Genomic DNA, 16,655 nt, shown 5'->3' with positions numbered 1-16,655 from the left:
TTTTTACAGGTGAACATTCAGTAATGAAGTCACACTTTTTCCAACATTGTTAAAGGCCAAAACAGTTTGCACTGTTGAGCATAAAATTGATTCAAAGGTTTGAAAAATCTAGGGAGCTAAAAACAATCTAGCCCAGCACATTTTTTTATTATTCCAATGTTTAAATAAACCTCTGGCACTAAAATCCTAGTTACCATATTCCGAAATTTCCATCACAATATAAAATCAAATACGCACATACATACATACACACATTTAACAAAACACACCCTTAGACATTGCAATTTAGTGCCTTTTTCCATTTTTAATCAATTTTGTTATGCTTCAGCTAAAATGCAATACTTACAAACTGTTACCAACATTCTATAAAAACATGGCCCAGTGACCTTTGTAAAGCAACAGATGGGTAAGTGCACAGAATTCTTTTGCAATTGTTTCAAGTGTTTTGCAGACCTTTACACATTGGAAATACAATTACGTATAATGCTGAGTTTTTCTATTATAAATATACAGTCTATGAAAGACATCAAAATCTAAAAAAATAAATTAAAAGCATACATCTTTCCTATTAAAGCTTTATTTTTAGATTTGATCATACAGGAGTGCTGGCGAGAGACGGCATATTATGTAGGTTAGACCACCGTCCTTTTACTTCTGGGACCAAGGCGTTGATTTTGCCCAGGCACAAAGGCAAAATCTCTCTTCAGGCAGATGCTATCAATCCTACATAAAAAGAATATGAACAACCTCAATTTGTTTTCCAGCAGAGTCCCATTGCTTTTGCATTGAAAAACACTCAGCAGCAGTAATTTCCCCTTTCTGTCCATTTGTGTTTTTTATCTTGAATCTTTACTTTAATCAGTGAGCAGTAATCATATCAGTGAAACTGGATGGCTGAGTATGATAGAACTCAAAGAATATACACAGCTGAAATGAAGCTTCAAAGCCCTTGGATTAATAACCACCACTACTGATGCTAACACAGTAATGGTTCAGCAAGTCCTTCCAGCCAGTTGCCCTGATGAACAGAATGCAAGAAATGCATGAAAGACACAAAAAGCCCAATTTAAAGAAAAAAAATGGGGTAGCAATGGCAAAACTCTTTAAATTCTGACACATTTTGCCTAGATCGAATAATAAATAAGGATAAAGTAAAATGTCAAGTAATGGCAGTACTGCACTTCTCCCTCTGCCGATTACTAAATAACAATTTAAAAAAATTAATTTACTAAAAACATCGTGCCAGTCCAACATGTACGTTTCACCACGGAATACATTTGCCAGCCAATTTGTATTTTGGGCGTAAAATTATAAAAGGCGACAAATTATGTGACATTCAAGCTTCCTCACACACAAAAATCACCCCACTTTCTCATATTCTTAGCTCTTATTCAGTATTTGACTACACATTCCTAAGATCACAGCAATACAATGACTAGATTTTTTTTCTCCAAGGAGAATGCTTGCTAAATGTACGATATACTGCAAACAATGCAAGTTAACACACAATCAAACAGGATATTTATAAAGTTGGTTCAGGGCACAGCTGGTGAGGCATTCATTCTAATAAAAAGCCAGGAGACGTCCTGGTTTTGGATTCTCTTCTGAGGTGGAGGCATTACTATGCTGTACGTGACGGGAGAAGGGGTGTCTTTGGTGCGGTCCCTGGGGTCCACTCTTCAGCACTGTTACCCCACATACATTAAAAAGTCTACCTGCCTCAATGGTCACCTGACCATTAATCAGGAAGCCTTCCTGAGGTTTAAAGAAAAAAAACAAAAAAAACACACAAAAAACGTTACTTTCAAAAGCTAGCTAATTTCATCTGCACATATTGTGCACTGACATTCCACAAGTACGTATCCTTCATTTACATTCTCTATTGCATTAACATTTAAAAGATATTTTACTGTTAATTTGCATCTCAATTCTGAACATTCATGTATTTGATTTACGTTTCATGCAGCACAAACAGCCCATCTTCTTCACAATCTCTAAATGAGCAAGATTTCCTATATAAAAAGAATATTGCCGAGGAGTTTGGGTTTCATCCAGTGATATCCAAATGTTTAAATCGTGAATAGAAAACCCAAAAAGAAACATGCAACTAGTAGCCAAAAAAAGTGTTTGTCTTCTAATACAGAAAGGGAAAGAAAATTGAGGATTTCACTCAAGGTACAGGCTAAAGTAAAGCAGATTGGGATACTTCAAGAGGAAACTAAAAAAGTCATTCCAAAAAAAACTTTCCAAGGTTTAATAATAACGACAGATAGTCAGGTAACCTCCTCCAAGCACAAGACAAGCGGTGGAAAATATTATTTCCAGATTTGAGTTGAAAAACATTGCAATGTTAATGAGCATTGGATTTAACATTTGTCCCTTTCAGCAAAGTTATTGGGAACTGTAAGTGTTTTGGAAAGTCCCCAGTGTGCCCATTTTAAAATGAACCCACAGTCTGATAAGAGGAAGTAATTTACAAATTGTGAACTTTACAGAAAGTGTATGAACATACTGATTAATGCGCGCACAATTTTCAGCAAGTTATTTTTCAAAACACAATCAGAAACCAGACAAGAGTCACGTGACATCTGGTGAAAAGCAAACTTGAGAGCAATTGATGAGAAGAAATACATTAAGGTGCCCAGATACACGTCAGCATTCCCAGTTTTAGTAGACAACCCAATGGCATGAGCTGCTTAAACCTGATGAAAAGCTCGATTGACAGCTTGATAAACTTTCTGCATGTATTGATATAATAGAGGAACTTTTGTGGTGTTGCTCATGGTGAGTTGGAGGATACATGGAATTAAGGACAGTAGTATTATACCACAATGCACAATTTATTATTCTGCTACCTAGTGGAACCAGTTTCCCTTTAAGGGCAAAAGGTCTTAAGAGTTGTAAATAGATTTTGAGGTCAATTAAATGCCAATCTCTCTTGAGATTTCCTGAATTCAATTAGAGGGTGATCCCTGAATTATTTTTGCTGAAGATGCAGCTAGTTATAAATCGCTAGTTCTTTCCATGGTCAGAAATATCCACACAGAGATGGCTGCCTTTTCTATTTTGCTTTTTGATTGGTTTCATACCTGGAACAAAGTGGGACATTTTCAGTCTGATAGACAACACTAAAAGCAAGACTATTAAAATATATATCCCCGTGTTGGTCACAATAACGCCCCCTTGCCCTTTATGTAATGGCAACAACTGCTAGTCTTAAATCCTCCAGAGGATGGTGCTGTTAACTCAAGAATAATGAAACAAGAATGCCTGTTAGTCTTACTTGCTCCAAAGATGGTGCTGTAACCTCAGCCTGTTATAACAAACTCAGTTAAAAGACATAACAATCCCTCCAACTAACAAAGAGCAAGGCCACAGGAGATTTGTCAATAGAGGCGCCAATGGCTACCAAAGCACCTATTTATAGAACACAAGTCTATGACTTACATGATGATGGGGGTGCAAATTAAGTGTTTGTGGAAAGACATACTATCCCAGAACTCCTCAGCTTTAAGTGGCTGAAGGAGGCAGGGAGGAGACACACTCATTAAATGGGACAGATTTGAAGAGAGAGTCCTCGGTTTTTTCTTTCCAATACCTCCACCAATGGGAATAAAAAGATACTTGGAAGGAACATTTTTTTTTAGTAACTGAATGTGTATAATGTGGATCAGCTATATACACATAGGTGATTTCTGACAAAGGTTCTCTATAAATGGAATAGGATCATTCTAATCTTTATCAGGTGGTACAGACCATTGCCATCCTTTCACCATAACAGTGGATTTGTATTTTCCCAACTAAACGCAGGTAACAGCTGAACCCTGATAAATGGAATGAGCATTAAGTCATTCAAAATTATGATTGGATTATATAAACATGGCACTGTGTGTGACTGGTATCTAAACAGGATTGTTCCGATTTAACAAAAGCTGCTTTTAACAACTTAGGCATTTATATAGGATGTATGACTTTACGCCAAGCCAATGCTAGACTCACCAAAAATCTTCACGTTGTGAAGGTGGGGACTTGTGTGTTTCACATGTGATAATTAAGATTCAAATTACATCTCATTAATGTACCACTGCAAATAGCGCACTCAAGTTTCATAAAAATAAAAAAAAAATCTGATTTTTGTTAAGGTCATGTATAATGAGATGGCTGGTTGCAGCAGTATCATGATACTAAAGTGTTCTCCCAGGTGCAAGATTTAGGTTTATACTGGCAATTTCATAGTTACAGATCTTAGCTGTCCAGCAGTGAAGGTACAACCTGAAGCATGGGAGATATCTCCACAAGAAAAAGGAGAAAATAAAATCCTCATCGGACAAAAAGGGCAAGCCAGCCTCTGATCAACCAAGAAGTGAGGTTCCTGGTCAGGGAATGGTGCACGTGGCAGCACACTTTCATCTTGGTTCTCAGTCTAAAACTAGCACAGGATCCAGAGATCAAACTATCCTGTTTCTGCTTGCTGAGGTGAATTTGGCCACTCAATTCAGTTGCTCAGTGGGCCCTGGATCAACAGTGCAAACTGACCACAATCTGCAAAATTAGTATTTTCATTCTAGGATGGTTTGTGTAGGAAATGGAAAAACATTATCCTTATGCAGTACTGGGCAGTCTTCTGAGGTTGAGGTCAAGGTTATTCCTGGGTTGGCAATGGCTACTTAAGTAAATTTAATACTAGAGTCTACATTATGTGTTACAAATATGTCATCAAGCAATTGCATCACATTGTAGAAAAACACCACCAATATCCATTTCTGTTTAGTTACAGCTTCACAAATTGTTTACTGAATTAAAGCTGCATGGCTCTGCAATTAAAAAAAAAAAAATCTACTTTTCATCCTATACTTAAAAGTTATTTGTTACATATTAAAAAAGGTGTCACTGCACTCTGTTGCTCATGTTTACATCTGTATGTAAGTCCCTTCCACCTGGTCTCAGAGTCTTTGCAGACCATGGAATGAGAAAACAGTTACACCAAATAATTATTCCCTTCAGAACATTTAATTTTCAAAAACTGGAAATATATTAATTGGTTACCACCATGCCAACATAAACGTTAATCTCTTCTTTAGATGCTGACTGATGTGTTGTGCATTTTCTGCTGTAACCGATTACCACTAATGGATCAGGGACTTCTTGACTACGTTACATGTTCACCGAAGCAGTCCAGCATAAATATAAACTGCACTAAACATTTGATTTTTCTCATTTTGCCAATCGTAATAGGTCCAGGGCAGACAGATCACAAAATGTTACTTATATTCTCACAGGGGAGGATGCCTCAATGGTGACAAATGAAGCTGTAAGTTATACGGCCACCTCACATTTATAGAAAGAAGGGCAATCCAAAGCTATCACACTAATATCATGAGGGAGCACATCAAAGTACAAACAGCAACCCAATGACAAAAGTAACCAAGCATATATTAGACTATGTGCACTCAGTTCTCGTGTTGATCTGTGAACTGGTGTCTGTATCATTTATTTGAGCTCAAAACTACTAAAGTGTTTTTCCAACTCAAACCCACAAAGTCAATACTTTCTTCTACAGCCAAAAATCTATACCCAGGGCACGATTTAAATGGCTATTCTTATTTTATGGCCCTACAGATCTTACACAGTCTTTGAAAAGCCCTGATACATGGCTGCTTTTATATGAATGATCAAGACTATAAGCTTGGAAACAAAAATCTTTTGGAAAAAACATTAAAAGCTTCCAACACAGCTTAGTGGGTTAATACACCATGTGCTGTGGAATTTAGCAATACAGATCAATAAGCTCATAGATTTTTATCCCTGGTCTGTGCAGAGTTTTCTGATCTTAACAGGCAGTACAACATTACAACTGTTCAGTGTCCTTGGGCTACAGAGTGAAGAAAGGAAATATAACAAGCCAGTTTCCCACTCTTGGTTACTGTCCAGTGTAGACCAACTAAATGAGCACAGGATCTAGCTCTGTGATGCTCCCCAGGCCCAAATAACCAGGTGACACTCTAGCCACATAATTAGTACTGGAGGACCATGCTAGTTGTCAGAAAAAGCAGCACAAAATGGGAGTTTCATCAGGATAATCTTAGGGGAAAAGTTTTATTAAAATAGATTTTTTTTAATGTAAAAGATTTTTTTTTAAATGGGTTAAAAGCCACATGGAACATTCCAGTTTTATTCCTTATCCAGAAAATAAATACCAAGTGATTCAATTTAATTATTCAACTAATTCACCATATGCAATACTGAAACATTTACTTAAAAAAAAAATCCGTTTATACATATTAGCAAGAACTTGCATTTATATAGCACCTTTCACGACCTCCGGACCTCCCAAAGCACTTTACAGCCAATTAAGTACTTTTGAAGTGTAGTCACTGTTGCAATGTAGGAAATTAGCACAATCCAGGTTGGCTATTTCAGGAGCTTATGTTTATTACTCTTTATTGTGCTGCCATCTCTTAGCTTGGAGCAGATTATCTTCAAGAGCAAAGATAGAGCTGCAATACGCAAAACATAGTACAATACTCCTAAATACAAAAGCAACTAAAACAAAGAGGTATTTTGGTCATACTTCTTCGCTTTTACAAAACAGCAAAGAAATCTGAAGTATCTTATAGGTAGTCTCTATATTCAGCATCTTTTCCTAAAAATTCACTTTACAAAGTTGGCCTCGTTTTATAGAAACTTAAGGTTTTGCACCAGTGAATCACAATACTTTCTTGCCAAGATAAGTAAAAGGTACACTTCGAGTTGGCCTTAGGGAACACCATTTTAATCATCCATACCAATATTTCGGAATAGATAAGACATTGATTCACCATTGTGGATTCTTCGAATGGCCTCAGACAAGATCATGCTGATGTCAACGGTCTTTATTTTATGGCACTGGAGTTTCTGAATTTCGTGCGGGATGGTATTGGTTACCACCACCTGCGGAAGATGAATGTCTATGATTAACAGGAAAACGCTAGTTCAGTATCAGGACTCTGCCAATAATTTACAGCGGGTCTGCACTGTTGAATAATTAACTGCAACTGGGAATGGCTATTTTTTTCTAAAAGTGCAACATGGGACATTTTTGCATTTTACAACTGGACAGATTGGATTATAAACTTCCTTATAAATACAACAGAAAAAAAAAAATCTACAAATATTTAACTTGATACTGTGAACTACTAATCAGCAGGCTTTGGTTACCTCATCAATTGCTGATTCTTCTATCAATCTGGGTGCATCCGAGGACAAAAGACCATGGGTTGCCATTACATAGATTTTGTAAGCTCCTCTCTCCTTCAGAGTGTCTGCAGCTGCTAAAAAGCTATCAACGTCATCAATTATGTCATCCTGTCAAAAATTCAGATAAAAAAGGTCCATTAGCAAAACTGCAGAAGTGATGGAAACAAAGTAGTTTTGTTTATGGTGCACAACAATGACATTGATCAATGGCTCTGGGTATGATAGGGAAGCAATGCTTCAAGTATCTGTAAACCATCTCACTAGGGGCTTACATTTATATTTCCAGGGCTACTGTATACCTAATGCAGATCCAATTTACTGTACAGTAATACAGACTATTCCAATACTAACTTGTCAATGCAAAGCCCTTTCACTTCTGACAAAAGAAGCTACCTTAATCAAAGGTTTGCAATGTGGCAATAGACGATACATATCCAAAAAGCGATTAAACCAGATGCATTACATTGTTGGCATTCAGGCCACAGTCTCTGATTTTCCTGACAGCTAGGGCTGGATTTTGTCAGTGTGGGCGGGGCTGGGACGTGTCAGGTGGAAATCGTGTCAGGACCCCACCTCCTAAGTGAAGTGCTGAAAAAGTGGGATTTTCCCCTAATTGGGCAATTGATTTCCTGTGTGTGGGAACCCTTAGCCCAATTAGTCTTTTCATACAGAAAGTCGCCTCCGATGACATCATCAATGCTGCTGGATTCAAGACCTGCAAGCAGACTTGCTTCTTCTGGAGACTGCAAAGGCTCTGCAAATTGTATGAAGGGGGAGTTGATTTCCCGACAATGTCCACGATCAAGCAAAAGTGTGCTCCTCGATTTGATGAGCCCTCCCGCCAAGCTCTGGTGCACGGAGCCAGATGCAATAAGGAGGTGCTGTTCCCTTCCTCAGGGAGAAAAAAAGCCACCCCAGCAGACAAAAGCTGTGTGGCTACAAGTGGCCCAGGAGGTCAGCTCCATTTCGCTGAGCCGCAGAACCTGGCTGCAGGGCAGGAAGAGGTTTCATGATCTTCTCCGCCCAGGAAAAGTGAGTATGACTTTCCCATCACCCTCAATCTGATCCCCATCGCCTCTCCTCACCAGCACCCTGCTTTGCCAACCTCTTCCTCCACATCCCACTTGACACTTACATGCCTGCACCCTTACCCATTCCCTCTTTCTCTAAGGTCACATTCACTTAACTATTCGACCATGCAGCCCTCACACTCCCTATCACTGTGATGCCATAACAACAACAACTTACAACACACACGGGGGGGGGGGGGGGTGCCCTTTGTATCCTTCTAAGCATCTATGCTATGGATTCTCTACACTCACTCCTTCATTCTCACTCAAACTCCACTGGTGTCCCTCATTGCAGGAAAAGAGAGCCCACAATAAGAGGGAAAGAGCGAGGACAGGAGGAGGGCCAACCTCAGTAGCCTTGCTCGCCACCTGGGAGGAGGCGGCCCTGGAAATCGCCGGGATCGAGGAAGATTCCCAAGTGGGGGATGGACAGATGGGCGCATCGCAGTAAGCTGGTGACAGCAGAGTTTGGCATCTCTCTCGTTGACATTGCATGAGTCACTGATGATGAATCTGATGCTCTAACAGATTGACTTATGATCTGCACTATTCAATGTTCATGTAACGTTGACCTCACATCTCTAACTCTTTCCTTTACTCCCCCACAGGACCATCGAAAGCCTCCGTCCCCACTGTCCAGGAGGAAGAGCCTGAGCTTCTAGACTCCTCAGAGGAAACTGCAACCTCTGAGGGCGCAACGTCAGCAGAATTCAGAGCATCCAGCACCAGCGCAGACACTCACACCTCGGTGGGACCTTCGCGAGATAGCGTAGTGTTGGCACCTGGTGTATCACAGCTCACAAGTGAGCATCAGTAGATGGTGGAGACAGGGACAGCAGTGGAGAGTCCTCATCGGAGGGCACAGGACTCTGTCCGCTCGGCTCAGCTGCATGTCGACCCTGTGCCTCCGGGTCCATCCAGGAGAGCGGTGCTGGAACTCCAGGAACAGGTGCAGGAGTCTCTGGCAGGTTTTGTCTCCAGGGTCGCTGCGAGTGTCGAGCGAATGGAGAAGTCCATCGCGAACATGAGCAGAGCCTTTGTGGAGGTATTGGCGCACGAACACATCACCACGGAAAGGATGGCAACCTCCGTGGAAAGGATGGCTACAGTAGAGGAGAGGATGGCTATGGCCATGGAGGAGCTAAGTCGCCAGAGTGTAGAAAACATGGTCATTGTTCAGAATAGACTGACATCTCTTGAGGAGTGATGGTCAGCTATTAAGCAGAGAAACCAGACCTTCATGGAAGTCCTCTGGAGTAGGACTTCCAGTGCAGAAATGGGTCCTCATGGCCCCCCTGAAGCGCAGCAAGGTGCTGTCAAGCCACTTGCTAGCTCTGAAGTGGGGCTGATCCATGAGAGAGATGTTGGTGGCAGACAACAAGGAAGTGGGGGCTCCTCTCCAAGCACTCACACGACCATGCCACTGCAAAGCCCTCGGTCAGAGCCCCACCAGAGTCTTCACCCAACTGAGATGGGCGTCTCATCCCCTGCACAGCCGCAGGAGCAGCAGACTGTTGCCGAGCCCTCACAAGTTCGCAACCCCAGAGAACGGCCGCCAAAGGTGTCGAGACAGGAGCAGCAAGAAAGTGAGCAAGGGGCCTCCACATCTGCTGAAGCCACAGGGGAAGCACCACATAGGAGCACGCGCAAGAGGAAGATAATGCACAAGTAGTCACAAGGGTAGTCACTTGGGTGTTATGTTGTGTTTATTTTTGAAATGTCACCAGTTGCTTGTTGTGATAAAAAATTCTGTTGCTAAACTGTTGAAGTTGTCGCCTGTGTCATTTCGCAAATGGGACTTCCACATTGAGGGCTTAGGGCGACTTGCAATTGTCATTATGGTGGTCAGAGTGATAGGAATCTGCAGGTTCTTGTCCATTGTCGATGCTCTGGTAAGAAGGTGCGAGGCAAAAGTGTTTGATTGTACAGGCTAAGCAAATGTGACCAACATGAGTGCATCCCTTGCAGCAATATGGTCACACTCTGGCGCCTTCTGGCCTGTGCCTCTTCAGGTGGGTGAGCAGCAGCTTGGCGCTCCTGTTGATGCTCCTGCTGTTGCTCATGGTTCTGCTGCTGCCGCGGCTGGTCTTCATCCGAATCTGATGTCCAGGAGGAAAGGAATTAAATGGTCGTCATGCTTCTGGTATATGCCTCAGTTGAGGAAGCGCTTAGTCAAGGTGGGGAGAGAGGTTTCCCAGGAGGTCATGCTGGAGATGGGTGTCAGGCTCCAAACTTCCACAACACTGAGTATGCCTGCTAAAAGTTCCCCCAGACCTGAAACAACAAAGTTCTGCCACCTGCAAACAATCATTGGTGAAAACTCCTTTGTAATGGTGGAGCTGCAGCTGTTCATAAGCAATCCACTTGTGAGGCTGTTAGCATTACCTGGCGTGTTCCAGAGGAGGCGTGTAGGATGGGGGAAATGTGTTAAAATCGGAAAGGCCTCTCAAAATGGGATTATAGAGGCATTTAAGAGATTGTTAAAGACCTTAAAGGCTGCGGGATGGAAAGCGGGTCAGAAAACACACATTTGGGAAAATTGCTCGGAGGTGGGATGGAGGCAGGATCGGGCCCAGCCGCCATTTTTGGCAATTTTAACAACTCACATGCCTCCAATCCCACCTCCTTGGGCCTGGCAAAATCGAGCCCCTAGTCTCCATCATTAGCAGGGTGCGAGTTTATTATGTTAAATGTAGGCTGTGGGAAAGTGTTTTTCCAACTAAAGTCAAATGAAGTACTGGTGTCTCTTCTTACAGAAGCTTCTTAGAGGGAGGATGATTCAGCACACTGTTCTTTCAACTCAAATTTGAATCTAGGTTTAAATCTAATCACAAACTGACGACACAAGACCAGCATATTCAAACTGGGGCCCACAGATCACTAGATTTCGGTACCTATTGACTCACTATCATATTATTTCTGTTGCTATACAGCAAAACATCTTCTGCAAGCAACAGCAGTGTCTTCTTTTAGGTCCTGTTACTACCTTTCAGACAGTGGGACAGGGGTCTCCAGATCCCTTAACAGAAAAGTTTGAAAATAACTGACACATAAGCACCCTCCCTCTGTTGACTGGAAGAGTCTTAAGTGAAAGAAGTTTTTGCAGACAAGAGTCGAAGGCATAAAAAACCGCTTGTCATTTGGTACCACCACTAACAATAGCCGGTACAGGAAAATGCAAAATGTCACGCTGGAGCAGTAGAGAGATTACAGTTAATGCAAATGGCTGGAGTACAGCAGGAACTTCACTTGACAAGATTTATTGGTTGAAGACCCATAGTATCTCTGCAGAAATGAATACTGAATAGTGGGTTAAAAGTTAGTTTACAAAGCTAGCTTGTTATTTACACAGAAGCAAAATAAACTAAAGGCTCTGCCACCAATCTTCAAGTGCTAAATCAATTCAATAACAGACAACAATTCCAGTATCACAATCCAATCTCAAGAATCCAATGAGTTAGTTTTAAAAAACGCCAGGCTATCCTTCCCTTTCAGATTTCCCCTCTCCTCCCACTACTGGATTATTTAGGAGTGGTTACAAGAAGAACTGATCATTTCCTTATACAAATAAAGCCAGTGAACTTGCAGAAACTTCAAATTTCAAGAATGGTCAGCATTAAAAACTGTACATTAAGTTCCCCTCTGCTTTATCAGTGAAGTCAAACAAATTTAAGGAGGAAGATACTGACAATTAGCTTAGTAGGATGAACAGCCAATTATAGGTTTATTGGCATGGCAACACAGAACAAATTATTACTGTTGCCAACTTAGAATAACGAACACAATGATCTCATTTATATATAGTTTATTATTATATAGTGAAGTCTGAAGGTTGACAAAGCCAACTTGTTATTTACACAGAATCTCAATGAATTAGAGACTCAGACACTCGTCTTCAAGCTTTAAATCAATTTGTTGTCACATTTCTAGTAAAATGGTGATAAAATGTGACTGAATGGCTAGCCATTTTACAATTCTAAAAATTCTTTCAGAGTATAGTTGTACATTTTACGATCAGACTGACTTTCGCACCTAGGCCAATACTGACATGAATCCAATGTTCTAGAAAGCTGAAATTCTGCATTTGACCTTATTCAATGTATAATTATTAGTGTTAAAATGTTTTTAAAGTTTATTAAATCAGGGGCAGAAAACATAATTAATTTGACTCATCAAATACACAAACAAGGTTCAAGGATTCCAAATTTATTCTAGAAGTGCTGGTTAATATTAAGGTTTGAGAATATAAATATATTTATGTGCAATTATTAACATACAAGACCAGTTTGAATTAACTTTCATCACAAAGTTTAAAAACTAGTTTATTCTGGAAGTCACATGTTCCACACAATCTGTGCTCTTCCAGCCCTGCAAGCCTTTGAGATCCACCAATTCTGGCCTCTTGCGCATCTGGATTTTAATCACTCAACCAATGGCGGCCGTGCTTTCAGCTGCCTTGGCCCTAAGCTCTGGAATTCCCTCCCTAAACCTCTTCGCTTCTCTATCCTCCTTTAAGATGCTCCTTAAAACCTACCTCTTTGACCAAGCTTTTGGTCATCTGTCCTGATATCTCCTTCTGTGGCTCGGTGTCAAAAGTGTTTTTTATTGATATTGCTCGTTAAGCACCTTGGGGCGTTTTGCTATGTTAAATGCGCTGTATAAATGTAAGTTGTTGTAATAATCAAGAAACATGCTATATGTTAAGTTTAGCAGCTTTTAATTTGATACGCTAGAAAGTTAGAAAAAAATGGTAAAGCATGTAATAAATACTGCTTTTAAAATACAAAAAGCTATTTGTTATACTATTTGCACGTTCAGCAACACTCTGAATACTTGAAAAGTAGAAAATATTTTTCCCTACCAGTACTTTTAAAGTAAAGCATTTCCCACAGTAATGTATAAATGTAATATGCAATTTTAATGTTTTGCGAAGACTTTCAAGAACCAACTCACCACAATAATAGCTATTCTTCCTCCTACATCTCCAACGACTGTGATTGGAGGTTTTTCCTTTGGAATTAACACTGATGAGAGGAAAAGGAAAGTCAAAATAATTACGTGTGTTGCATTGCATGAGCTTGTTTCAACAGACATTAGCACCGAACAAACTCTCACTACCAATTACTGGGCAGCTGCTGCAGGCTCAGCCTTGCTAGCTAAAATGAAGGTGACTTCTGAAGTAGAATTAGAAAGTACGAACACAATACAGTATGTGTTAATGCCTTTAATTCTTCAGATCCAATCAGCTCCATTGTACAGTTACCAATAGGCACTGTATGGCATGGCAATAGCAGCATCCAAATCAATTCTTAAAAAAAAAAAAAATCAATGCTTTTAGTAATTAAAAATCTGGCTCGGAATATACCGTTAATCTACTTTTTAAAATAGAATGATGGAGCATTATTTCATTGACATTAGATACTGGTCCAAGTTTGACTTGTATTAGCACTCAATTTGCCTAACAAAAACAAGGCGAGTGACGCTGTACACCTACTAGGGATCTCCAGACTGGGATGTATGGCTACTGCATTTTTCACCGTAGGTGGCGAATGTCGGCCATCTACCAAATCTGACTCTGCATCTTGCACTTCACCATGAATCACTGCGATTCCTAGACGTAACCGCTCAGCGAAAGACTGTGCTCTGAAACAGAACAGAAAAGGCCTTCATGGAAGAGAACCCCAACAGAAACTTTCCATCACTTGCTTGTAACATTACACTGTTGAGGAGTGTCCACTTTGCGTGCAATATATCTAATTTAAAATGACAGTGGATTAGAAAACATTTAAAAGAAAACACATTGTCCTCTCTGCTAGGATCTCAGTGAAAACTCAACTGCTGTAACCTTTTACACATCCCTAAACCTGGCACGCACCTTTTGGCAGATGCTGGTGACTTTGCAACAATCACTGCATTTCTGTAGTCAGGGATCTGCACCATAAGAGAGAGAGAGTCAAGCATGTATTCCTTAACAAACCCTTACATACTGTAATGCATATCAGCATTATTTGATATACTCCACTCATATCACATTATAGTTATTGTTTAGTATTTTAAAACCAACACAGATCTTTTAAACAGAAGTACATGCTCTAAACTGGGTTTCATTTTCTTGGGAGTGCAATTTTAAAAAAATGAAACCAACACATCTGTTAATGTCCTGACTAAGCACACCAGTTCCTTGCATTTCTGTTGTGCTATGCAAATCTGAGAGTCAGTGGTGCTACAGCAGAAATAAATAAAGCGTTAGCACTGGAATTTTTGCTTAACATAACAGATTTCAAAATTCATATTAGAATCCAACAACCCTGTAACTTGCTTTTTATACCAATGATTTCATAAACCACACAATATAGAACAACTGCCATTTTTGTAGTTAGATCACTTTCCCAAGCAGTTCTTCTCTCTCAGCCCCATTTCCACTACCTTGGTCGCGGAGTTGGAATGCCTGAAGAACAGTCTGGGTTCAATATACAGCTTAAAATAAACGGTGTTTGGATAGGCGTATATACAGTACACTCCCCGCACCCCCCGATTCCATTTTCTAATTTTCTTCCGTCAGTACTTAGAGACCACTTCTGGTGGGTCTTGGAATTGGGCTCTGCAAGCGAAAAGGTGCTGTGCAATAAATTATACTGAGGAATGTTACACAGCAATGCATTCGGTAATTAACTAACTGCTGTCCTCTATGTTGCCAAGCTACACCAAAACCGAATTTTAAAAACAGCACAGGCCCGATATTAAACTATGTTAATATCATACTAATGTTATTTGATACATTACAATGGCCCTGATTTTGCGGTGGGTATGACAGCGTACTCAGAGTACACCGTCATACTGCATTTGAAATCCACCACAAGTTCGGGATTTAAGCGCACACACGAAATCCCGAACTTGTGATCTGTCAACGTATGCGTTAACAGGCCATCCGCTCCATCTCCGAAAACCTAATTTCTGGCTCGGAGTTGGGCTATTTGCCCACCAACTGCCCAGCAATTACGTACGGAAATTTTACGGCTGGTGGAAACAGGCGTGGGACGGGGCCCATTTCCACAATGCAAGGGGATACTCGAAATGAAAAAAACTTTAAAAATTAAATCACTTAAAAGCTTTAATGAGAAGCAATCCTAGTATATATTAAAGCTGCAGGTTTCTTAAAAATGTCATAACTTTCTGCATAGTATTTGCTTAGAAGTGGGAATTATGAGTAATAAATTGGATTCCCACAATAAAAGCTAAATCTGATTGTATTTCATTCATTTAAATTACTGCAGCCTTTAAAATACTATCGGTTTTCTGATTGGAAGACCAGGCCCATGTGATCCCAGGTACACTTCCGCACAGGCTGCGTCCCTGGGATCTGTGGGCCATGATGATGCCCTCCTACTTGCAGTGTCAGAGAGCAAGCTTTCGCAGAGGGCTTCCATCAGGTAGGTGCCTATTCTTTTCGCAGGTCAGCAGCGTGCTCCGAAGTATGCCGTCGACAGCAATTTTTGCCCCAGTATATGCAAAGTAGATCTCAGTATTCAAACTAGTATGTGCCACTGGTGAGTTTAAGCTCTTTCATCAATATACAGTACTGAACATTGGCCCTGAAATTACGGTGTCTTTGATGGCGTACGAATCCTTCTGAAAAGCCTTGCAACTTCCAGGTTTCTCCGTGCGAAAACTCAAAACTTGTGATCCGTCAAGGTACGCCTTGACAGATCATCTGAACCGAAAGTAAAATCAGTTTCGCTGGCGCAGAGTTGGGCTATTTGCCCAACAACTGCCCACGAAACTCTTATGGCTGGTAAAAGCAGGTGCAGGGCCTGCTTTCATCAGCGTAAGAGTTATTATAAATATTAAATGATACATTTAAAAATAAAAAATGATGCACAAACACTGAACATTGGTTTATGCAAATATTGGCACAGATTAAAATGTTTAAATTATTTTTCAAAATTTTTTATTTTTACTGTATTTGGTGTAATGAAGGGAGTTATGAATAATATATAAATTCAGAACATTTATATTTATTAGAATTGTCTAAATTGTTTAATTATTTGAGGATTCTGTTCCTAAATGACTGCAATGGAATCCTCCTTTCTCATTGGAGAACCGGGCCCACGTGATCCCAGGGACGCTTCCGAACTGTCTGCGTCCCTGGGATCAGTGGGCCTTTACGCTACTATACGCATTGAGGCCAGAGAAGGGAACTCTCCACAGCTTGGACGACACCAGGTAGGTGCGGAAATGTTTCGCGGGTCAGAGGCATACTCCGGAGGTACGCCTCCGACCGCAATTTAAGGGCCAATAAGAAGTAAATTTTAAAAATTGGGGAAGCCTCCACATCTTTATTTTAGTGAC

General features: G+C 40.5%; 1 protein-coding gene across 11 annotated transcripts in view; it reads right to left on the bottom strand.

The window, feature by feature from the left end:
- Positions 1-284: 284 nt before the first annotated feature.
- Positions 285-16,655, bottom strand: part of prpsap2 (phosphoribosyl pyrophosphate synthetase-associated protein 2) — a 40,758-nt gene continuing 24,387 nt past the window's right edge. For 4 of the 11 annotated variants that reach the window (XM_086000531.1, XM_086000523.1, XM_086000525.1 and 1 more), the window contains exons 7-11: positions 14,182-14,237; positions 13,801-13,949; positions 13,260-13,330; positions 7,198-7,344; positions 285-1,755 (exon numbers count right to left, since the gene is read on the bottom strand). In XM_086000531.1, coding sequence (XP_085856657.1) covers positions 1,564-1,755; positions 7,198-7,344; positions 13,260-13,330; positions 13,801-13,949; positions 14,182-14,237 — 615 coding nt within the window. In that variant the 3' untranslated portion in view covers positions 285-1,563. Of the gene's footprint in view, positions 1,756-6,452; positions 6,948-7,197; positions 7,345-13,259; positions 13,331-13,800; positions 13,950-14,181; positions 14,238-16,655 lie in introns of those variants that run through there. The other 7 variants (XM_086000526.1, XM_086000529.1, XM_086000527.1 and 4 more) reach the window with 7 other exon arrangements.

The sequence above is a fragment of the Somniosus microcephalus genome, chromosome 11, assembly GCF_052327205.1.
Source record: "Somniosus microcephalus isolate GS21.2 chromosome 11, FLI_Smic_1.0, whole genome shotgun sequence".
In the NCBI taxonomy this organism is placed as follows: domain Eukaryota; kingdom Metazoa; phylum Chordata; class Chondrichthyes; order Squaliformes; family Somniosidae; genus Somniosus; species Somniosus microcephalus.
The sequence above is the reverse complement of the archived record's forward strand: the minus strand, read 5'-3'. Positions and strand labels throughout refer to the sequence as shown.